Source organism: Balaenoptera acutorostrata, chromosome 2 (assembly GCF_949987535.1).
Source record: "Balaenoptera acutorostrata chromosome 2, mBalAcu1.1, whole genome shotgun sequence".
NCBI classification, from domain to species: Eukaryota; Metazoa; Chordata; class Mammalia; order Artiodactyla; family Balaenopteridae; genus Balaenoptera; species Balaenoptera acutorostrata.
The window spans coordinates 182,817,351-182,841,074 of NC_080065.1; the positions used below are offsets into that span (position 1 = coordinate 182,817,351).

A 23,724-nucleotide genomic window follows, 5' to 3' on the forward strand; every position below is an offset into this window, starting at 1 on the left:
CGCGGCTCCGGCCCGGCTTGGTAAGGGAGGGTTGCCGGGGTGGGGGGGAGGGGGGGCGGAGGTGGCAGAGTCGCGAGTCGCAGCGGCGGCCGCGGCGGGCAGAGGAGATGCGGCCGCGGCGCGCCCCCGGTCCGGCCGCCGCGCAGCGCCCCCCCCGGAGCCGACGCCAGCGCGCCGGGGGCCGGGGCTGAGGCCCCTTCACCAGCGCAGCGCAGCGGGCCCGGGGGCGGGGAGAGCGCGCGCCCCCAGCCCCCCTCCCCACCCCGGGATGCCTGGCTGAGCCGGCCGGGCCGGGACAGGTGCGCGCACGAACCCCCCCACCCACCCCCGACCCGCGCCCTCCCGCCCTCGAGCTCCCTCCCGCGCACTCGCGGCGGCCGCGGCTCCGAGGTAAGCACCCCGGGGCGTCTGCAAGAGGGGGGGCTGGGGAGGCACTATCCCGGGGGTGTCTGTCGGCACGCAGCTGGGGGCTGAATTGTTGGCTGGGGTGGCCGGGTCAGGCGCTATAATGGGGGGCCTGGGGGCCCCGCCACTGCGAGGGGGATGGATTGGGGCCGGAGAGGGGGTTTGTGGAGCTCCGTAACGGGAGGATCTGCCGGCAACGCAACTGGGGAGGGGGCTGGATTTTAGGGGGGTCGCAGTATGGAGCGATATAATGGGGGTCCAGTAACAACGCTTTGAAGGGTCTGGATTTGGGCCTGGGGCGCTGAGTGAGACTCCATAATGGGGGTGTTTAATGGCACCGCAGCTGGGGGGGGCCTGGATTGTTGACTGGGGGCCTGTATGTGGAGCTATAATGGGGGTTCTGTCGGCACCGCAACGGGTGGAGGTTTTGTCCGGGGGGACCGTAGGAGGCACAATAATGGGGGCTCGCGGCTGCGCCGCTGGGGAGCTGGATTTGGGCCCAGGTGGGGGGTTCAGGGCAGGCAGGGGGCCTGCTGGCCGGGGGTGGGAGGTGGTGCTGGGGGGCGGGGCCCTGGGCGCTAAGTCGAGGGCCCCCCGGGGCTGGTGCGGTGGTCCCGGCGAGGTGAGGCCCCTCCGCCCCACTCCGCGGTCCAGCCGCCGCACCTTGGGCGCCCCTGAGCCCTCTCCAGTCTCACGCCCGGCCCAGAAGGAGTCCAGGGCCCGGGCCGCGGGGGAGGGGCCGCGGTGCGGGGAGAGAGTCAGCCGGTCCGGATCCCCCCCGCTGCAGTGGGAGCCCAGGGGTTCGGGGCCCCCCAAGAGCTGACAAAGGGACAAAGAAAGCATCTCTCTCCGAGAGCGCTGGGAGGGGTGGGGGGCGCCGAGTGTGGCCCCCTCCCGTGGGCGCTGATTGGTCTCCAGGGCGGGGGTCACGTGCCCCCTGTCCCGCTCTCCCCCTCGGGGTGCCCTCGGAGTTTGGGGCACCTCCGCCCTGCTCTGCCCCTGCCCGGACTTGTAGGCACTGAAGCTGGGAGTTTTTGCAAGCGTCCTGGGGCTGGGGGCGATTCCCAGACCCTCAACCCCTGTTTGGCCCTCTCTGGCTGAGGTCTTTGGCATCCTCCCCGTGAGGCTGTCATCTTTGACCCCCAGACTGGAGGGGAACTGGGGCTCGGGGTTAGGGGATTGGGCCCTTACGTTTTGGGGGTCTCTTTTGGGTTTAAGGAGGAAGGGGGGGGACTAATGGCTGGGGCTTCAGAAGGGCCCCCCCAGTTTGCAAAATTGCATTGCTTCATATTTTTCTGGGTTCCCTCAGCTTCTCAAGGGTACAGCGCACTCTCCAAAATCAAAGTTCAGTACCCCCAGGGCATCCCCTCCCCTACAGACACTGGCCAGTCCCTTTCCCACATCCTAGTAGATATGTTTTCTTTCAAGGATGAAATTTTTGAATGTATCTGAGCAATTGCTGAAACTCTATTTAGACAGAGTACAGGGTGTGGGGACAGGCTGGGAGTCATAGGTGGGGTCAGGATTCTCCTGGGAGGGGCTCCAGAGCTCTTAGGGAAGGTAGCTGGGGGGTCCCTGTGGCACAGAGGACCTTGGATATCGGGTAGGTGGCAGCCTGGCAGGAGACTCATTAAACTGTAGTGTGTCCACCCTGAACTGGCCCATTCCCAAGAACAGACAGGGTGACTGAGGCCCAGGGAGGCGGCAGAATGGGTGGAGAGGGAAGCCAGGCCTCTCCACTGCTGGGGCCGTTAGATGGGGTCAAGGGGGAAAGGAGCCTCCACATCTGCTGAAACCCAAAATGCCAGCCCAAAGGTTTCCTTGGAAACCCCGGCCCCCCACCCAGCCAACCTGGGCAGGGCAGAAATTAGACCTGGAGCTTCCAATGCCCCACCCCTCTCCAAAAAGAAAAAAAAACATCATAGAGAAGGCTGGGGCCTGAGAGGAGGGGTGCTGCTGTGTGGCCTCAGACAGGTCTCTAGCCCTCTCTGGGCTGCGATCTCCCCAGAAGGTTTTAGGACCTGAGTGGAGGGAGATAAGGCAGAGAGAGGTCCCAAGGAATACCCTGGATTTGTAACCTCTCCCTCCAGTCCCCACCTGCCTTCTGCCAGGGCTGAGCACCCATGGGGCCTAAGGGTCCTGTCGCCTCCTCTGCTTTGAGGTGAGAGCACAACTCCCAGCGGAGGTATTGAGTCACCAGGGAGGGGCCATTCACTTCTGTCCTCTGGTCAAAGAAGGTGCTGGAGATGTGAGCTGCAGGAGGGTTTGGCATCTGCAGTGGCCGCCCAGGGCTTGAGCTGAGAGTTGCTGGGGTTACCGGGGGCTGGACCAGGAAGATAGAAATCAAACTGTCCTTGCAAAGGTGACCCTGACGTCAGCTGGCGGGACAGGTAAGCTGGGTCCCGCGGGGCTGAAGGATGTGCTGGTCGCTGCCCATCTCCCGGGAAGGAGGGTGTCCCTAACTGACCCTTGGTGTGGCCCTGTCCTGTGTGCCCTGCCCTATGCCAGGTGATGATGGGGAGCCCAGAGAGGACTCAGCCAGGGTCAGGACAGGTGGAAGCAGGGATGCCAGTGCCAGCATCCCCCCTGCCTGGAGGAGGGGATGCTGGCACTGGCCTTGAGGGGTGAGAAGGCGGTTGCCAGGAGGCGAGGGGGACAGGGATTCCAGGTGGAGGAAGCAGTGGGGAAAACCACGGAGGGGTGTGTTGGGGGACTCCTGAGTGACTGGGCTATTTTAAGGGTGGGAGACAATAAACAATGAGGCCTGAGAGGTGACAGGGGCCGCGGATGCCAAGCTGGGGAGCGGGCTTTATCCCGAGGGCAATAGGGAGCCATCGAAGATCTTAGAGCAGGGGAGGGAATGGGCCACGTTTCAGACCTTGAGCAGCCGTGGGGAAGGATAACTACCAGGAGACAGGTTTTCCAGAATGCTGGAAAAATGTTTAGGATACAGTGATTCCAAAATTCTTAGCCATTTAAGGGGCTGCAGATTCTCAGACTGATTCATCCAAGACCCAGCGGTGATTGGGGTTGACCGTGGGTGGGGCCTCATTTAGCAGAAACAGGGACACTGAGGCTCATGGCAGCCTGGGAGGGGGCCCTGGCCGCCTGCCCCACATCCCGTGGTCAAATTATCTAGGAGTCGGCTTCAGGGGACAGACCCGCACGCTAGATACCCCCACCATTGTGATCGGTGTAGGTTTGGCTTGCCAGAGCCAGGGTTTGATGTGTGGCCTGAGAGGTCTGGGCCTGAGCCACATAATTCTCTCTTATTATCACAGTCGTTCATCACCTGCCCTTGAGGGATGTCCAGATGAAGTGGCAGGCATTAGAATGCGCTAAGGAGGTGACTTGGGAGGCCAAGGACCCCTCTTCCATCTCTTTGGGCAGGGATACAGGGGTGGCCCCCTACCAGCCACCCTTGAAGCTCCTTCACTGGCCCCAGGGTCCAAAGGTGGTAGCCCCAGGGCCTGCTGGAAGGGAAGCCCAGTCTAGTGAGGACTACATTTCCCAGGATGCATTTTGTCCCAGGCTGAGCCTGCCTTCCAAGAGCTGACCTAGGAGAGAACTTCCCAACTGCAGGATCCCAGAGAGGATTGTGGGTACATGGGTTTTCAGGAGGGCCCAGGGGAAGACCTGGTCCAGAGAGGTAGGGGAGGTCAGTCACTAAACAGATGCTCCCAGTGGCCTCTGTGTGCCTGGCCCTGGGCTGGGTGATGCTGGGATCACAGAGAGGGAGATTTAGCTCTAGTGCCTGGTTGGCCCTCAAGGGTCTTCCAGGCTCAGGGAGGGGAAACAGGCAGACCCTGGCCCTCTTGGCTACATGGGATCAGAGTTGGGGCAAAATGGGGCTGAGGAAAGCTGGCTCTTCCCGGTGGATCAGAGAAGATGCATCGAGGAGGGGCATTGCCGCTAAGACCATGACGGATGTGTAGGAGTTCACCAGGGGGAAACCACGTGTTTTCTGATAGTTTCAGAACCTTCTCCCTTTCCTGAAGGCCCAGTTAGAATCCCCTGGGGCAGTTGAGACAGCCCCTCTGAATTTTTGTCTTTAGAGATTGCCACAACAGTTGGAGCAGACTTACCTGGGTTGGAATTCATCTCTTCATTCACTCACCCCCTCATGTCCCCTCTCTAAGCCTCAGTTTCCCCATCTGTGAAACATGGATGCTATTCTCTCTCCCTTAGGGTTGAACATTTAAACAAGAGGATGCAGGGAAAATGCCAGGTCTGGACCTGTTCTTTTCTTACTCTAGAAAAAGGAATAATTTTTTTTTTAATAAATTTTATTTATTTATTTATTTATTTTTGGCTGTGTTGGGTCTTTGTTGTTGCACACGGGCGTTCTCTAGTTGCGGCGAGTGGGGGCTACTCTCCGTTGCGGTGCGCGGGCTTCTCATTGCGGTGGCTACTCTTGTTGTGGAGCACGGGCTCTAGGCACGCGGGCTTCAGTAGCTGTGGCATGTGGGCTCAGTAGTTGTGGCACACGGGCTCAGTTGCTCTGCGGCATGTGGGATCTTCCCGGACCAGGGCTCGAACCCGTGTCGCCTGCATTGGCACGCGGATTCTTAACCACTGCGCCACCAAGGAAGCCCGAAAAAGGAATAATTTTGAAAAGCAGAAGCTTGTGGCCTCTGGTCCTGATCTCATTGAGAGCTGTGGGGTCTTTGCTCTCATTTCATGAGTTGACAGATATTTAATGACTGCCTACTATGTGCCAGGTGCTGAGAACCCAGCAATGACCAAGGCAGACCAGGCCCTGCCCTTGCCAAGCTCACACTAGATGGGAACATGGACACTAAGGAAAGAAAGTGAATCGAGTATAACAAGTGCCCCGAGGACAATCACACTGAGAAGGGCGGGGCTGTTTTAGCTGATGATGTCAGGGAGGGTGTCTCTGAGGAGGTGGTGTTTGAGCTGAGACCTGGAAAATGAAAAGGAGCCAGCCATGCAGAGAACTGGAAGAGCCTTCCAGGCAGAGGGCACAGCCTGTGCAAAGGCCCTGGGGCAGGACCGTGCCTGGTGTGTTGGAGGAACAGTGAGGAGGCCCCTGTGTCTGGAGCAGAGTGAGCAAGGGGGAGAGAGGGAGGAGAGGAGGGCAGGGAGGGGACGGCGCAGGTCATGCAGGTCCCTGTGGGCCACAGGGAGGACTTGGGCTTTTATCCCAGTGAGGTGGGAGCCCTGGAGGACTCTGGGCAGAGGAGAGGCGGGGCCTGACTCAAGTGCTCACAGGTGCCTTTTGGCTGCTGCAGGGAGCACAGACTGTGGGCAGCAAGGGCCAGAGCTGGGGAACCAGGGTGGAGGGGTCTGCGCTGGTCCAGATGAACCATGATGGGGGCCAGCCAGGGTGAGGCAGTAGAGGGGAAAAGAAGTGGGTGGATCAGGGTAGATTTTGGACTTGCTAGATGTGGGGGACTGAGAGCCCCTTTCTCTGGGGGCACATAGTACTAAGGTTAAGAGTGTGGTGTCTGGACCATATGGCCTGGGTTCAAAAACCAGTCTGGCCTTTTCCTAGCTGTGCAACCTTGGGCATATTACTTGCCCACTCTGAGCTGCCTACAATTCCTCACCTGTAAAATGGTGAGGAAACCCCTCCTACCTACCCCACCAGTACTTTCTGCAAAGCCCTTTGCACAGGGCTTGGAACACAATAGGTGCTCTATAAATGTTTGCTGTTATTCCCCTTTGAATGTCTAAGTCCCAGGGTCTGGGAAGAAATGAGGCCCAGATTGGGGTGGCAAATTCCCCGAGGTCACCCAGCAAAACGGGGGCCCCTGTCCCCTCACCGTTTTGCTCCATTGATGCACAGTTCTCACGTCCCAGCCCCTAGAACCCACGTCACTCTGCCAGCATCTTCACCATTCCTGAGCCCTGACTCACCAGGACTTGTGGTCCGCTACGACCCCAGGACCATCCCCCAGGACCCATTTCCCGCCTTTGTCTTCTTCAAGTTCATCGCCAGGTCTTCCTTTCCCAGCAGCAGTTGGCACGGCCCCTCCTGCCTCCCGCCCAGCGTCGCTCAGCGGTGTCCCCCTCCAGACCTGCCTTTCTGGTCTCATCCCACTTGGGGATCCCTGTGGCCTCCCAGACAGGGCCTCTAGGGAGGAACAGTGACTGGGGGACTTCTGGTTGGGAGGATCAGCCTCGGGGAGAGGAGGGCTCCCAGAACCCCAAGTGAGAGGGGCTGGGCTCACCAGCTTCTGCTTCCTCCAGATCGAGGACCCCAAGGGCGGGGACCAGATCTGTTTGCCCTCCCTACAGTGGAGCCCCCTAGAGCCGAGCCTTACTCGCCTCTGTCCCCCAAAGCCGGGTCCCAAGAGCAGCACCCTGCTCTTCTGTGTTTCCTCCAAATTGTGGTTGAGACCGGGGTACGTTTGCCCCCAGGCCGGCTCAGGGCCCCCCACTTGGGAATCTGTGGGTTCCGGACCCCCAAGCCCCAGCGCCATCCTGGATTCCCTAGGAGCCCCCAGCCCCCTCAAGTGGCCCCTTCCCAGGCCCCCTAATTACCCGCTGGGTATAAATGACACTTTAATTTCCTCGGAATGGTCGCCGCATCACCAAGAAAGCAGCGCCCCCCTTCCCTATTCCTAATTACAAGTTGCTGCTTCCGATTTGCCTCCTGGCAGCCCAATTTCCAAACAGTGATTAAAATTAATTACCCAGGAGCACCCCCTGTCTGTCTGGCTGGGAGCCCCGGGGACCTGTCCATGTCCCCCACTCAAGGTCCTGCTTCTGCCACCTGGTCTCCCCACTGGCTCTCTGAGTGGCCTGGCACTGGGGCAGCCTCTCTCTGGGTCTCTGCTTGCTTACCTGCAAAATGTTCAATTAGGCTGTGCAGCCTCGTTGACAGATGGCACATTGTGGGCACCCGGTAAATGTCAGCAAGAGGCAGTTTAGCCACGTGGCCTGGGTTCGAATCCCAACTACACCCTTCTGTGCTGTGAGACCTTGGCCAAGTGTCTTAACCTCTCTGAGCCTCAGTTTTTCCCTCTGTGAAATGGGGATAATGGTGCTGGTCGCTGCCTCATAGGGTTGGCGTGGGCAGGAAACCAGTTCAAACATGTGAACGGCTTGGTCCAGCAGCCGGCACAGAGTAGGAGCTTCATCAAATTTTAGCTTAAATCCCTGCCCTGCTGGGCTGCTGTGGGGTGCACCGGGGAGTTGGCTCGGGTACTCTGAGCACCATCTTTAAACGAGATGCTCAGCATTAATTGGGTGCTTACTGCATGCCCAGCTCTGTGCATGATCCTGGTCAGGGCTGAATCCCCGGCCATGTTGGCACACGGTAGGTGCTCAGGAAGTCTGGAATAAACAGATCCTTGTAGCTCTTTCATAAATTGGATCTTTTTGTGGGACATTCATTCAGCCCGTATGTGTTGAGTGCCTACTGTGCACCAGACCCCTTGCCCCCATGGAGCCAATGTTCTCATCCCTGATTTACAGAGGCAGAAGCAAACCCAGAGAGGGGAAGGATGTAACCCTAGGCTGCACAGCAGTCAATATTTATTAAGCACCTACTATCTGGAGCTCATTTACCCATCCTGATAACCCGTTGGGGATGGTTATCATGCTCAAGTCACTGATGGGGAAGCTGAGGTTCCGGGAACCGAGAACACAGGGAGGTAAGGCTGAGGACCAAGGGGATGTGCTGGCCGCCTCCCAGGCTGGGGAGGGACGAGTTAACCAGCGTGGTGCAAACGTTGCGGGGCGAGGGAGCCCCTCTCCTCAGCGCCCCCGTGGCCTGGGCCCCAAGGGACTCCCTCTGGCCACTCTGCCAAGTTCCTAGACAGCCCCGGAGCCCGGCTGGGCTGCGCTGGGGGCAACTGAGGCAGGTGGAGGAGGCAGCTGTAAGCAGAGCTGGTAACTAGACCTGGACGACGCAGGGGCCCGGCTGCCTGGCCAGGTTACTTGATCCCCCCAGGGACGCCGGGCCCCGGAGCTGGAATCCTGGGGCGGCCAGGCTGACAGGAGCTCCTTCCATGGAACTGGAGACGGGCATCCTGCCCCCATCCTTGCCACAGCAGATGGAGAAACAGGGGCTCCGAGCCTGGCCTGGGGTCACTGAGCCACCTGCTGTGGTATGGAGAGGCCCAGAGAGGGCAAGCTGCTGGCCCAAGGTCACTCAACAAGGTCATTTCAGAGAGAGTAAACACGTGTGCCAGGCCCTGTTCTAGTGCCTTATTTTACAGATGAGAAAATTGAGGCTCTGTGTCTTGTCTGGAAAAGGGGGAAAGTCCCAGGGCTCCTCTCTTATGATATGGCAGCCTCCGCGCCCATCGGCATCTCCTTGCTGTTCCTTTGACGGTTCCAGCCTCCAGGGCTTTGCCTTTTCAGTTCCCTCTTCAGGAAGTCCCCTGACCACCATCCAAAGCAGACCCTTTGCCATCACTCTCCATCATTCTCTGCATTTTCATCTTCAGGCTTCGATATCATTGTCAGAAGCTGAGTTCTGTTTTTTGGTAATGCGTGTACCCCTATCTCCCCACTGGACTGGGAACCCCCCAAAGGCAGGGCTTTGCAACTGTCTTGGCCATCGCTGCGTCCGCATGCTGGGAACAGTGTCTGGCACACAACTGGTGCTCAGTAATTGCTCATCCAATGAGTGAATGAATAGTTTCCAATTTGGGGTACAAAGAGCCAGAGCTGGTCATAGATGCGCCCAAGTTGGTGAGGTTGGGTGGAGCCGAGGGCAGGGTCATGGCTGGGGGAGCCCGGGGAAACGGAGATCCCCAGGGAAGGCAGTTAGAGAAGGCTTCCTGGAGGAGAGGGCATCCCGTGTAGACTTTTTTTTGGGGGGGAGGGGGCTGCACCTCACGGCATGTGGAACTGCCCCGATCAGGGATCGAACCTATGCCCCTGCCGTGGAAGCACGAAGTCTTAAACACTGGACCACCAGGGAAGTCCCAGGACTCAGCATTTCTAACCGCTCCCAAGTGAGGCTGCTGCTGCTGGGGGTCCAAGGACCATATTCGAAGTAACAGAGTGTCTAGAGGACCCTTTGAGAGTGTGACACTGGACCTCAGGTGGGAGGTGGGTGCATGAGGAGGGAAGGGGTTGCTAGAGTCCAGCGGTTGGGGGTGGAGACCTGAAATAAGGAGGGAGCCATGTGGGTATCTGAGAGAAAAGGCTTTCAGGAGTGAGGAACAGCCCGTGCAAAGGCCCTGGGGCAGGACCAGGCCTGGTGTGTTGGAGGAACAGCGAGGAGACTCATGTGTCTGGAGCAGAGTGAGCAAGGGGGAGAGAGGAAGGAGAGGATGGCAGGGAGGGGACGGGGCAGGTCGCGCAGGGTCTTGTGGGCCCCAGGAGGACTTGGATTTTTACTGGGAGGGAGGTGGGAGCCCTGGAGGGCTGGGGGCAGAGAGGCGGGGCCTGACTCGGGTGCTCACGCGCGCCCTCTGGTGGCGGCTGCGGGGAGGACAGACTGTGGGGATGAAGGGTGGGAGCTGTGGACCGGTGGAGGGGACTGTGGGGTCCAGGCAGGAGGTGCTGGGGGCCGACCAGGGAACAGACTAGTGAGGGGTGAGAATTCTGGATGAATTTGGCAGACCCCACAGGACTTGCTGGCATTGGATGTGAGGGTGAGAAAAGAAGGCGCCGGTGCTGAAGGGAGTTCCGGGTGGGGGGTGACTCCCGGGGGGTGCCTGAGCCATTAGCGGAGACAGGGAGCCTGTCCGTCAATAGATCGATTTGGTCTATGCGTTCAGCACCATTCCGGTGAAAATCCTAACAGGTTTTATGTTTTATGTTATTTGTTTTGGAACTTACCAGCTGATCCTAAAATGTATGCTGAAGCCCTGGGGTAGCCCAGGTAGCCCTGGCCAGGTGGGAAAAAATGTTCCAGAAGGAAATTTGAACTTTTGACGAAGTTAGAGTAGCTATGGCCATATGGTACCTGGGAAGGTCGATGGGAGGGTGAAGCCGGGTGGCCTGGGGGGAGTTTCCATCCCTGCCTCAGTTTCCTCATCTGTATAGTGGGACTGTACCAAGGCTTGGAGTGACGGTTGGGAGGTCAGGCAGAGAGGCCGTGCCACAGCGCAAGCCCTCCCGGCTGGGGGTGGACCTCTATCTCTTTATGACCGTCCCTCCCACCCCCAAGTGCATGGATGCACGTCTCCAGGGCTGCAGGCAGACAGACACGTGGATGCATGGGTGCCCTGCATGCCAAGGGGTGCACACGCTGGCCATGCAGCTCCCCACGCCCGGCCCCGGGGTTGGGAGGTAGTGCGGCTCCCAGTGACCAGGTGCCAGGGCCGGCGGTGGGGCCACTTCTGGGCAAGTGGGCGCCGGGCAGCTGCTGGCAGAGACGCCTCGAGTTTCATGGAGAGAAGCAGATGGTCTTGGAGGGGTGGGAGAGGTGCCACCTCTCCGTTAACCCCAGGTCAGGGGAGTAAACTGAGGCCAGGTGCAGTGGGTTGGCCCCGACGTGACCCAGACTCCCCCAAAGAGCATGTGGGATTCAGCTCTGCATGATCGTCAAACTAACAAATGTCGATTGAGCGGGTTTCAGTCTTGGCTCCACCGTTTCCATTTGGGCAAGTGACTTCGCCTCTCTGTGCCTCAGTTTCCCTGTCTGTGTAAGGGGCACAGCACCCACCTCTCCGATGTGTTGTGCGGATCAAATGAGTTCATTTAAGTCCTTAGGACAGTGCCTGGCATATCACAAGTGCTTGGTGTTTGCTACTTTTATTCTTTTTTTTTTTTTAACTTTAGGTTCATTTTTATTTATTTATTTATTTATTTATGGCTGTGTTGGGTCTTCGTTTCTGTGCGAGGGCTTTCTCTAGTTGTGGCAAGTGGGGGCCACTCTTCATCGCGGTGCACGGGCCTCTCTTGTTGCGGAGCACAGGCTCCAGACGCGCAGGCTCAGTAGTTGTGGCTCACGGGCCTAGTTGCTCCGCGGCATGTGGGATCTTCCCAGACCAGGGCTCGAACCCGTGTTCCCTGCATTGGCAGGCAGATTCTCAACCACTGCGCCACCAGGTAAGCCCTACTTTTATTCTTTATTGAGCTTCTACTGTATGCCAGGCCTTATGCTGGGCAGTGGGGACACAGTGGTGGCCAAGACAGACTCAGTCCCACCCTCTCGGGGAGCTCAGAGTCCAGTGGGGAAGATGAACAGTTAACCAGGCATTTGGAAGATAGGGTGAGCAGGGCCCTCCTGCACAGGCAGGCAGGAGCCCAGAGGAAGTCAATCCGGGCTGATCTGGGGAGTCTTCCTGGAGGAGATGTCTGCGACCTGATGAGCAAGCGTGTTCACCAGGTTACTGGGAGCAGGAGGAAGGTGTTCCAAGCAGAGGGAACAGCATGTGCAGATGCTCAGAGCTGGAGATGGAAGGGAGGGGACTTCATTTCAAGGGCACTGGGGAGCCATAGAAGGGTTTAGAGCAGACGTTCTCAGCTGGGGGTGGTTTTGCCCCCCATGGGATACTGGGTGGTGTTTGGGGACATTTTTGGTTGTCACAATTGAGGGGTGCTCCTGGCATCGAGTGGGTGGGGGCCAGGAATGCTGCTCCACACCTGGCAGTGCCCAGAGCCTCCCCACCCCAAAGAATGACCTGGCCCTGAATGTCAGCAGTGCCGAAGGGGAGAGACCCTGGTTTAGATCAGGGAAGAAACAAGTGAGATTTGGGTTCTAGAAAGATTCCTTTGCTACCTTGAGGAGGATACTGAAGGGGCGGGACTGGAAACCAGGGGACCAGGTAGGGGGTGGGAGCTGGGCTATGGGGCCTTCAGGGCAGGGGAGGGACTGGGAGGCCGACACCCTTGTCTTTGGCTCAGGAACAACGGGGCTGGTAAGAAAAGCCCAGTTTGGATTTCAGGGTTCCCAGGGTGGTTCTGAGGGGCTGGGGGCAGCTGTGGACAGAGGGAGGACAGGAACAGCCTTCTAGCCCCGCGTTGCTGCATCACAAAGTTATGAAAACCAGGAGAAAAAATGAGCCGTGAGGTCCCATCCCGACCTGGGGCCTCAGTCTTCCCATCTGTGAACCGGGTGTTAAATAACTGCTGGCCTCACTGGGTTGAGGGATGACGGAACGGGTGGTTATTAATCTTGCCATGACCATTCGTACGCTCAACCCCCAGGAGCAAAATCCTGGTAGCAGAGAGCCCTGGGTTCAATCCAGCTGCCACATCCTCTCTGGTGGGTCGTGGCCCCTCAATCAGCCCCTCAGTTTCCCCATCTGCAAAATGGGCTGAACGTTATACCAACCATACTAGAGCCATCAGGGGTCTCCATGAAGCAATTCCTGGAAACCACCCAGCCCGGCCTCTGATACTCAATATACCAACAGCAACAACAATAATAATAATAATTAGCACTTACTGAGCACCTGCAGCATGCCAGGCACTTTGCTAACACCACAGGCCTGTGAGGTCGATACTGTTACCATGCCCATTTCACAGATGAGAAAACTGAGGCCCAGAGGGGTAGAGTGACCTCTTCAGGGTCACACAGCATGTACATAGCAGAGCTGGGATTTGAACCCTTATGGCCTTGGAGCCCCTCCCCTCACCACAATGCTGCATGGCCCACGAGTGGAAGCTGTTGTCCTGAAGTTTCTGAAGTTAAATATTATTCTGATAAGACATGGGGTAAAAGGCACAGAGCACCACCTCACACCCATTAGGATGGCTGCTATCATAAAACAGAAAATAGCGTTGGCAGGAGAAATTGGAACGCATGGGCAATGCCGGTGGGAATGTAAAATGGTGCAGCCGCTGTGGAAAAGAGCATGGCAGTTCCTCCAAAAGTTAAACATAGAATCACCATACAATCCAGCAATTCCACTCCTGCATATACACCCAAAAGAATTGAAAGCAGGGTCTCAAAGAAATGTTTGCACACCCACGTTCATAGCTATTCACAACAGCCAAAAGGTGGAAGCAGCCCCAGTGTCCATCAACAGGTGAATGGATAAATAAAACGTGGTCCATCCACACAGTGGAATATTACAGAGCCTTAAAAAGTCAAGGTATTCTGACACTCATTACAACATGGATGAACCTTGAGGACATGATGCTCAGTGAAATAAGCCAGACACAAAAGGACAAATACTGTCTGATTCTACTTATCTGAGGTCCCTAGAGGAGTCACAGCCATAGAGACAGAAAGTAGATGGTGGGGACCAGGGGCTGGGGGAGGCGATGGGGAGTCAGTTAATGGGGACAGAGTTTCAGTTTGGGAAGATGAGAAAGTTCTGGAGATGGATGGTGGGGATGGTTGCACAAGAATGTGAATATACTTAGTGCCACTTAAAAATGGTTAAGATGGGGCTTCCCTGGTGGCGCAGTGGTTGGGAATCTGCCTGCCAATGCAGGGCACAAGGGTTCGAGCCCTGGTCTGGGAAGATCTCACATGCCGCGGAGCAACTAAGCCAGTGAGCCACAACTACTGAGCCTGTGCGTCTGGAGCCTGTGCTCCTCAACGGGAGAGGCCGCGACAGTGAGAGGCCCGCGCACCGCGATGAGGAGTGGCCCCCGCTTGCCGCAACTGGAGAAAGCCCTCGCACAGAAACGAAGACCCAACACAGCCAAAAATAAATAAATAAATAAATAAGTTGATTTTTTTTTAAAAAAAATGGTTAAGATGGCAAACTTTGTTATACATTTTACCACAATGTTAAAAAAAAATGTTTAGGGACTTCCCTGGTGGTGCAGTGATTAGGAATCCGCCTGCCAATGCAGGGGACACGGGTTCAAGCCCTGGTCCAGGAAGATCCCACATGCTGCGGAACACCTAAGCCTGTGCACCACAACTACTGAGCCTGTGCTCTAGAGCCCACGAGCCACAACTACTGAGCACATGCACCGCAACTACTGAAGCCCGCGCAGCTAGAGCCTGTGCTCCACAACAAGAGAAGCCACTGCAATTAGTAGCCTGCGCACCACAAGGAAGAGTAACCCCCGCTCGCCGCAACTAGAGAAAGCCCAACGCCCAGCAACAAAGACCCTACGCAGCCATAAATAAATAAATAAACAAACAAGTAAATAAATAAATCTTAAAAAAAAAAAAGAAGGCACAGAGCAGACAGAACACCAGAGGCGGGGTGCCCCGGCAGGTAAATAAATACATCAATCAATCAATCAATCAATCAATCTTTAAAAAAGAAAAAGAAGGCACAGAGCAGACAGAACACCAGAGGCGGGGTGCCCCGGCAGGTGTTGTAGGGAGGAAGCATGTAGGGTCGGGTAGGCAGCAGCGGGGCTGGTGATCCCGTTGGGGGTCTTGAATGCAGTGTCTGGGGCCTGGCTCGGGGGTCGCTGGGAGCCACGGGACGTTACTAAGAAGGGGAGGAGCCGGGGAAGGAAACTCTTAAGGAAGTAGAGCCAGATCCGCGCACACGTGAGATGCTGGCGTCCGCTGAGTCACAAATCCTGGAAGTTCAGGGTCACAGAGAGGAAACTCCGCTGTTGCACGCAAGGCCTTCCTGTTTTTTGGCCCTGAATCCTCAGAGGCAGGCGTTCCAGGGCCAAAGTTCCCGCCTCGCGTCCACCTCCACGGGTTCGGGATCCCCGCACCCCGAGGCTGGGGCAGGGCTCGGAGATGTACCTGCTGCTCAGACGGGGAAACTGAGGCACGGGGCTTGCCCGGAGGCTGCGGGTGTCTTCTTGGGGCCTCCGGACTGCACTCCTTCTGGAAGGGGCGTGGAGGGCTGGGTTCCAGAGGGTGAGTTCTGCTCACACCGCCCACCAGATCATCACTTGGGACGGGTGGGGGGTGGTCTCCACTCTACACACCTGGAAGTTTCTTCAACTTCCCTTGAGCGGGAGCGGGAAACAGGCCCCCTGAAGAGGTCGTGAGGCTCCTGTCACAGAGGTATTCCGGGAGAGGGCAGAAAGGCTGTTATCGGGAAGGAAGTCAGATACCTTACCGGGGCCTCTGAGGTCCCTGGCCAGCTAGAATATTCTGCATTCTAAAGAACTGCAGTTCCCAGATTGTGGTTTGTAAAATTCCAAGAGCCTTTGAATTTTTGTTTTTTGAGACTTTCATTTTAAGGTTTTTGTGTTTTAATTCTAAGAATTCTTAAAACATATGTTTTGAGGTTGAATTTTTTATAAATATATGTTTTGAAATGTTTTTTAAAAATAAATTTATTTATTTATTTATTTATTTATTTATTTTTGGCTGTGTTGGGTCTTCGTTGCTGCACACGGGCTTTCTCTAGTTGCAGTGAGGAGGGGCTACTCTTCGTTGCGGCGCGCAGGCTTCTCATTGCGGTGGCTTCTCTTGTTGCGGAGCACGGGCTCTAGGCTCGCGGGCTTCAGTAGTTGCAGCACATGGGCTCAGTAGTTATGGCTCGTGGGCTCTAGAGCCCAGGCTCAGGAGTTGTGGCACTCGGGCTTAGTTGCTCCGCGGCATGTGGGATCTTCCCGGACCAGGGCTCGAACCCATGTCGCCTGCATTGGGAGGCGGATTCTTTTTTTTTTTTAATCTTTATTAGAGTATAATTGCTTTACAATGGTGTGTTAGTTTCTGCTTTATAACAAAGTGAATCAGTTATACATATACATATGTCCCCATATCTCTTCCCTCTTGGGGAGGCGGATTCTTAACCACTGCGCCACCAGGGAAGTCCCTGTTTATCTATTATTATTATTAATTTTTAATTTAAAATCATTTAATTTGTAAAATAAATATTCTCATGATTATCCATTTTTTGTTAGAAACCGGTTGCTGAGATTTCACTAAAATGTGGTCAGAAAGTTGTTCTGGTAATTAATAAGTGGTGGTGTTGTTATTGCCATGATTGTTGTTATTTTTAAATGATTACCCCCCCCCCCAATGGGGAATTTTTCTGGAAATTGAAGGTCCCCGCCGCCGCGGCTCTCGCGCTCCCTCTGCTGGCAGCAATGGGGACTGCAAGCCACACGGCTCACCGCATGGCCCCTCGCTCGCAGGTGTCACCTCCTGTCGCCCTGACCTCGCCATGCGGACCCCGCGAGCGCCCCCTCCCCGCCCGGCCCTACTGCTCCTGCTGCTGCTACTGGGAGGCTCCCACGGCCTCTTTCCCGAGGAGCCGCCGCCACTCAGCGTGGCCCCCAGGGACTGTGAGTGGGGGGTCTGGAGAGGGGGAGTCCCGAGGGAGGGTCTTGCTCCCCAGCTGGAACTGCTGCCCCCTCCCCCGGGGGCTCACCAGGCCAGGCTCACCCTGGCCCTGGATCACACCCCTCCTCACCCTCCCCCCAGACCTGAACCACTATCCCGTGTTCGTGGGCAGCGGGCCAGGACACCTGACCCCCGCAGAGGGCACCGACGACCTCAACATCCAGCGGGTTCTGCGGGTCAACAGGACGCTCTTCATCGGGGACAGGTACGAGGGACTGTCGGGCAGGGTGAGGTGTGGGGGAGTAGGTGGTAGCATTTTAGGGAGGTTTGCATGCTGGGGCCTGTTGTTTGGCTGGAGTGTGAATGTGTGTCCCTGGGGTGTGATTTTTAAGGGTGCTGAACTCTGGGTGTGGTTGGAGCCCAGAGCTTGCTATGATGTGTTACCAGGTAGGGACAGCTGTTTGGTCAAAATTCACTGGGTGCTAGAGGGGGTGCTGAAGTGGCACCCCAAAGGCTTTTCTGAGAAGGTGACATTTGAGTTGAGACCTGAATGATGAGGAGCCAGCTATAAGGAAATCTGGGGGAGAGGGAGAAGTCAGGGCATAGGACACAGCCTGTGCAAAAGTCCTGGGGCCGGACTCTGCCTGGCATGGTGGAGGGATAGCAAGGAGGCCCGTGTGGCTGGAGCAGAGTGAGTGAGGGGGAGAGAAGGAGGAGGGGAGGGCAGGGAGGGGACGGGGCAGGGAGGGCAGGGCCTTGTGGGCTGCAGGGGGGTACTTGAGCTTTTACCCCCAAGGGAGGTGGGACCCTGGAGGGCTGTGGGCAGAGGAGGGACAGGACCTGACTCAGGTGCTCACAGGTGCCCTCCGGTGGCGGCTGGGGGAGGACAGACTGTACTGGTGAGGGCAGGAGCCACTAGACTAGGGCAGAGGGGACAATGCTGGTCCAGGTGGGCAGTAATGGGGGCTGAACTAGGGTGGTGGTCATAGAGGATGTGAGAAGTGGGTGAGCCCTCGCTAGATACTGAAGGCAGAGGTGACATATTGGGAGGGAAGGAGAAGGGAGTTGAAGGTGACTCCCACGTCGTGGGGATAGAGTTGCCTCAGCCGAGATGGCTGACAGGGCGGGAGCAGATTTGGGGGATGGTCGGGTGCCGTGTGGCCAAGCTGAGTGTGAGACAGAGTATGAGACACCTTTGAGCCCCCTCGTGGAGACCCTGAGGGTTAGCTGGACCCCAAATCTGGAGCTCAGGGGAGGCCCTGGCTGGAGACAGGACTGTGGGTGTCATCCGGGCAGAGACGTGGTTCCAGCCCTGAGAGTGGACAAGGCGGCCCAGGAGGGGTGTGGATGGGGGAGGGAAGAGGCCAGAGGACCCAGGTGTGGGCCCACCAGCGAGAGAGGAGGGCCCGGAGAGGTGGGAGGGAAGCCAGGCAAGTGCAGGGTCCAGGGACCCAGTGAGGATGGAGTTCTCAGGAGGAGGGTGCACTGGCCAGGGGAGACGCTGTGGAGAGAGGGAGGAGGACAGAGAAGTGACCGCTGGACTTAACAGGGGCCAGTGACCTTGATTAGGGCAGTTTCTGCGGCATGGGGGGAGGGGTGAGAGCCTGGGGGAGACCGAGGGGTGCTGAGGGGGGGACAGCGGATGTAAAGGCATCAGACAGTGCGTTGTGTTGGGTGTAGGCCATGGGGTGTGTAAGCGTGAGGTGGCGTGGTAAGGCATGTGGGGTGTGCTAGAACCCGTGGCTCACTTTAGGGCACGAGGAGGCGTGTTAGGGCATGCACATGCGGAGCTGCACGTGGCAGGGGCGCTGGCACGCCCCTGTTTGGCACGTGTTGGACCTCACATCTGCTGCCAGAATAGTGGGGAGGGGGGGAGGCTCTCCGATCTCATTAACTACACCCCTCCTCTAGGGACAACCTGTACCGGGTGGAGCTGGAGCCCCCCACGTCCATGGAGCTGCGGTACCAGCGGGTGAGGAGGGGGTGCAGGCGGGAGGGGGGGCCCGGACACTGAGCTGGGGAGCAAGGTGGATTCGGGCCTGCTTAGCAGGGTTCCTAGGGCTGTCAAGGACCCCGCTCACCTCACCAGCTCTCTGTGTCCCAGAAGCTGACCTGGCGCTCCAACCCCAGCGACATCAACGTGTGTCGGATGAAGGGCAAGCAGGAGGTAAGTGGGCCCTGGCCACGCCTCCATCAGCCCTGGCCATGCCTCCAACCATGCCCCAATCCGTCCTGGCCACCCCCCAGGGCAAATCTGCTTTCATTCTAAGCCGGGGCCCTGGTGTTGCCATGGCTACTCCCAGAGCCTGACCACGCCCCCAAAGTGGTCCTCAGTCGTGGCCTTGCCCTTAGCCCTCGTCTTGCCATAGCTCCACCCCTTCAAGTGCCCTATTTCCCTGTCTGGGCCCCTCCCTTAGTCATGGCCTCGCCCCCAGCCTAGTCCTAGTTTAGCCCCCTGATTTTGCCACGCCCACATCCCTGGCCCCTCCTTGCAGGCCCCGCCTCTGCCCTGGCCCCGCCCACACCCGTGACCACACCCACCCTGGCTTCTCTTTTCCCGTCGCCCCAATCCAGGGCGAGTGTCGAAATTTTGTAAAGGTGCTTCTACTTCGGGACGAATCCACCCTCTTCGTGTGTGGTTCCAATGCCTTCAACCCCGTGTGTGCCAACTACAGCGTGAGTCACCGCTCTTCGAAGCCCTGACTGCCCCAGGTTCAACCTCCACGCCTTTGCTTACCGGCCCTCCACTGGTCATGCCCTATCCCCAGGCCACATCATCTCCTACAGGAAGCCTTACTGGATATGCCCTCCCAGGCCCCTCACCCGGAGCTCCAGAGGAGGCTTCCAAAGGAGGCCTGTACAGGCTGCAGCAACTTAAACTACAAACCAGTTATAGGATTAATTAGGATCGATTCAGACCCATTTATTACAGATCAGTAAATTGAGTCCCAGAGAGGTTAAATGACTGACCAAGTCACACAACATCCAAGGTGGCACCAGGATTCCCCTTGGAGGGGGTGGCTGGGGGAGCCAGGGGCTGCTAGGTATAGACAGGAGCTCTGTCACTCAGTCCCTGTCCCCCCTGCAGATGGACACACTGCATCCCCTTGGGGACAACATCAGCGGCATGGCCCGCTGCCCATACGACCCCAAACACGCCAATGTTGCCCTCTTCTCTGGTGAGTGCCCCCAACTCTGACCATCTGATGGGGCCCCAGTCCCCAGCAAGACATGGCATTTCACACGCTTGGAGTCAGGTCATTTAGAAGGTGGCTGGGAAACCATCTCTCCAGCTATGAAACAGGCAGAATCTCAAGGGCAGGGCTCAGCCGAGGTTGGGGATGAGCGGAGGAGTTGGGGATCAGCCTGAAGTCAGGGCCTCGGCAGGGTTGGGGCTCAGCCTGGGGCTTAGGGCTCACTTAGGCTCAGGGCTCAGTCTTGAAGTCAAGTTTTGACCCACCCAGCCTCCAGCCTCTATGATCTAATCCCTCACCTGCCTCCCCCTGACTCACCCCTATCCAGAAGGGATGCTCTTCACAGCCACCGTTACCGACTTCCTAGCCATCGACACCGTCATCTACCGCAGCCTCGGGGACCGGCCCACTCTGCGCACCGTGAAACATGACTCCAAGTGGTTCAAAGGTGGGGCGATAGGGGCAGACCTGGTAGGGCTGACATTCATCAAATTCCCCCACCAGAATAACAGTCCCAGAGGAGACAGGCAGGGAACTCCCATATCATCTTTGGAACCTACTAGCCTCTTTTTTTTTTTTTTTTTTAATTTATTATTTATTTATTATTTTTATTTTTGGCTGTGTTGGGTCTTCGTTTCTGTGCGAGGGCTTTCTCCAGTTGCGGCAAGTGGGGGCCACTCTTCATCGCGGCGCGCAGGCCTCTCACTATCGAGGCCTCTCTTGTTGCGGAGCACAGGCTCCAGACGCGCAGGCTCAGTAGTTGTGGCTCACGGGCCTAGTTGCTCCGCGGCATGTGGGATCTTCCCAGACCAGGGCTCGAGCCCGTGTGCCCTGCCTTGGCAGGCACATTCTCAACCACTGCGCCACCAGGGAAGCCCCTACTAGCCTCTTTGAAGATAAAGTTAGAGGAAAGATTTAAGTTGGATCTAAAGTAGAACTTGCTGGAAATGGGTGGCTTAGTAACCCGAAATGGAACAGCACGAGCGGTTATGGTAGGAGCTCAGCTCAACACATGAGGGAGGAGGGTGACAAAATAATAGACGTTGCTGTCTGTGGAAAGAAGACACGGTGATTTTAGGATTCTGACACCTACCCCCTCCAAAAAACCCCCAAAACTTTGGTCTCTTTTATTTTGCCTGGGTAATCAGCTGATATTCCCCCCTTCACTGTAAAAGCAGCCAGCCACCCAGGCTACTGTGTTCCCAGCCCCAGAGACTCCCTTTCTCCTGTCACGGGCTGAGTTCTGGCCCCTCCTCTCCTGCAGAGCCCTACTTCGTCCACGTGGTGGAGTGGGGCAGCCATATCTACTTCTTCTTCCGGGAGATCGCAATGGAGTTTAACTACCTGGAAAAGGTAGGGCCCTATTTCCCCTCCCAAAGAGGCCCAGGCAGTGGGGCATGCAGCTGAGAGGCTCTGGTCTCGGGAAGTGGGGAGCAGAGGTGGGTCCATGAAACTCCACCTGGGGCAAGAGGGTCCCTCTGGTCCTCAGGGCCCTCCACTCCAGCCGGGTCCAGGCCCCTGGGGCTTGAAGACATTTCTGGAGCAGCCCTGGGTGAGGGTCCCAGGTCTGGAGTCAGATACACCCCTGAATGCGGTCCCAGTGCCGTTGCTGTTCGCCCGTCCACCCACCCATCTACCATCATTTATCCATCCTTCCTCAACGGCCCATCTGTCTGCCCACTCACTCTCCCACTCAGCCGCCCTCTCACCTACCCATCTATCTGTTCTTCAGCCCACCCACACTTCCAATCAAACCACTTATCTATCCATCCGCCCACCCCCTGACTCAGCCATCCTCTATCCATCCGTCCACTCATCTACCCTTCCATGCACCTATATATCCATCCACCCACCTCCCACTCATTGACTTCTTCATCCATTCATACACCTACCCGTCCATCCATTCATACACCTAACCATCCATTGATCTATCCTCCTACTGATCAGCTCATCCATCTCCTATCCATCTCTCCCTCTACCTGCCCACCCCTCCATAATCCAATTATCTATCCCATCTCCTCCTCATCACCTGCTCATCCACTCCATTCAACCTTCTATCCACCCATGGATCCACCCATCCACTGATCTGTCATTACCTCCTTCATCTGCCTTTCCATCCATCCATTCATCCATTCCTCTACCCATCTCTCCACTCATCCACACTCACATCCATCTATCCATCTGTCCACCCATCCATCCTTTCATCCATCCATCCACCCACCCGTTCATCTACCCATCTATCCATTCATGCGGACTCACACCCATTTACTCATCCAACCATCCATCCATCCACCCATTCATCCACACACCCATTCATCCATCAGTTGATTATCTCCTTCTTCCTTATCTTCACTGTCCATCATTGTCTCCTTCAAATTCATCCATCCATCCACTAATCCATCCATACATCCATCCCATCCCTCAATCCATGGAGACATTTAAGTGCACAGACTGCCACTTACTACTAGTGTGACCTTGGGCCTCGGTCACTTTCCTTTGTCTGTGCCTCAGTTTCCCCTCCGTACCACGGGGATATCAGTAGGCCCTCCTCTGTAGAGCTTTGGGAGGAACGTGAGAGATGAGGAGGATAAAGTGCCTGGTACTTAGTGAGTGATCTGTAAGTGGAAGCGATGATGATTATGCTTGTCGTGGTGGCTGTGATCATCGTCATCCCCACATTTCGCTGGGGAATCTGGTGCTCAGGGGGCTAGGGTGACTGGCTGGGGCACCCACAGTGACCCGGGGCCAGGCTCCTGCATCCCATCCTGGGTAGCGGGCAGTGCGACCTGCGGGCAGGCCTTGCGGAACACAGGGCTCAGGCGCCCCCCCCGCCTGCTGACGTGCCAGGTGGTGGTGTCCCGTGTGGCCCGGGTGTGCAAGAATGATGTGGGCGGCTCCCCTCGCGTGCTGGAGAAGCAGTGGACGTCGTTCCTGAAGGCACGGCTCAACTGCTCGGTGCCGGGGGACTCCCACTTCTACTTCAACGTGCTGCGGGCCGTCACGGGCGTGGTCAGCCTGGGGGGCCGGCCCGTGGTCCTCGCTGTTTTCTCCACGCCCAGCAACAGGTCAGCAGGCACCGTCGGGAGCAGACTGGGAGCACCGGGTGGGCACGGGCATAGAGTTCCCATGTTACCTCACCACATATTCCCTGGGTCCTGCACTGGGCAAGATTGGACTCCCGGGAGGCCTCGGTCCCAGGCCAGGGGGCACCAAGCCAGACACTGACCCTCTGAGGCCCTTTGGCCAGAACTTGGCAGATGGGGGTGGGGGGGGGGCGTCCTCATCCTCTGCCTTTGGAGGAGGGGTCGGGGAGGGCTTCCTGGAGGAGGCATCAATGGTTGTGAGATGGAAGAAGCGGGAAGAGCATTCCAAGTTGGAAGAACAGCCTGTGCAAAAGCCCTGAGGCTGCAATGAGCTTGCTATGTTTAAACCATAGGGAGGAGGCCCGTGTGGCTGGCGTGGAGGGAAGCAAGGGGGAGAGTGGAGGATATGAGGACAGGGAGGTGACGGGCTGTGGGGAGGAGCCTGGATTTTATCCTGAGAGCACTAGGGAGCCATGGGAGAGTAAGGAGCAGAAGAGGGACCAGGTCAGGTTTGCATTTTTGGAAAACTCCCTGGGGAATGGGTTGAAAGGGAGCAAGAGTGGCACCTGGGAGACTGGATATCCAGGCAAGTGACAAGGGGGGGCCTGGACACGGGTGGCTGTGGAGGGGCTGAACTATGATCCAGTCTGAGAACCGTTCAGCAGGTGGAGTGACTGGATTGGACGGGGGGGGGCGGGGGGGGGGGCAGCAACCTCTGGCCCAGGTAACTGAACATGTGACAGTTCCGGAGGACAAACACTCCTCCACCTGCTTGCCCAGGGCAGTCCCCCCCGCAACCAGGCTCACTGCTCCCTTTCATCTGCCCCCACCCACAGCATCCCCGGCTCGGCCGTCTGCGCCTTTGACATGACACAGGTGGCTGCCGTGTTTGAGGGCCGCTTCCGTGAGCAGAAGTCCCCTGAGTCCATCTGGACACCCGTGCCGGAGGACCAGGTGCCACGGCCCCGGTGAGAGCCCCCTCGACCCTGAGACGGGT

At 57.3% G+C, this 23,724-nt stretch overlaps 1 protein-coding gene across 3 annotated transcripts in view; it reads left to right on the top strand.

The window, feature by feature from the left end:
* Positions 1-23,724, top strand: part of SEMA6B (semaphorin 6B) — a 70,701-nt gene that overhangs the window by 42,101 nt on the left and 4,876 nt on the right. Inside the window, exons 1-11 of one of the 3 annotated variants that reach the window (XM_057541665.1) lie at positions 106-390; positions 16,303-16,452; positions 16,592-16,715; positions 18,362-18,422; positions 18,555-18,617; positions 19,025-19,126; positions 19,539-19,629; positions 19,973-20,092; positions 20,909-20,997; positions 22,492-22,709; positions 23,564-23,695. In XM_057541665.1, the coding sequence (XP_057397648.1) occupies positions 16,332-16,452; positions 16,592-16,715; positions 18,362-18,422; positions 18,555-18,617; positions 19,025-19,126; positions 19,539-19,629; positions 19,973-20,092; positions 20,909-20,997; positions 22,492-22,709; positions 23,564-23,695 (1,121 nt within the window). In that variant the 5' untranslated portion in view covers positions 106-390; positions 16,303-16,331. Of the gene's footprint in view, positions 1-105; positions 391-14,820; positions 15,071-16,302; positions 16,453-16,591; positions 16,716-18,361; positions 18,423-18,554; positions 18,618-19,024; positions 19,127-19,538; positions 19,630-19,972; positions 20,093-20,908; positions 20,998-22,491; positions 22,710-23,563; positions 23,696-23,724 lie in introns of those variants that run through there. The other 2 variants (XM_057541664.1, XM_057541663.1) reach the window with 2 other exon arrangements.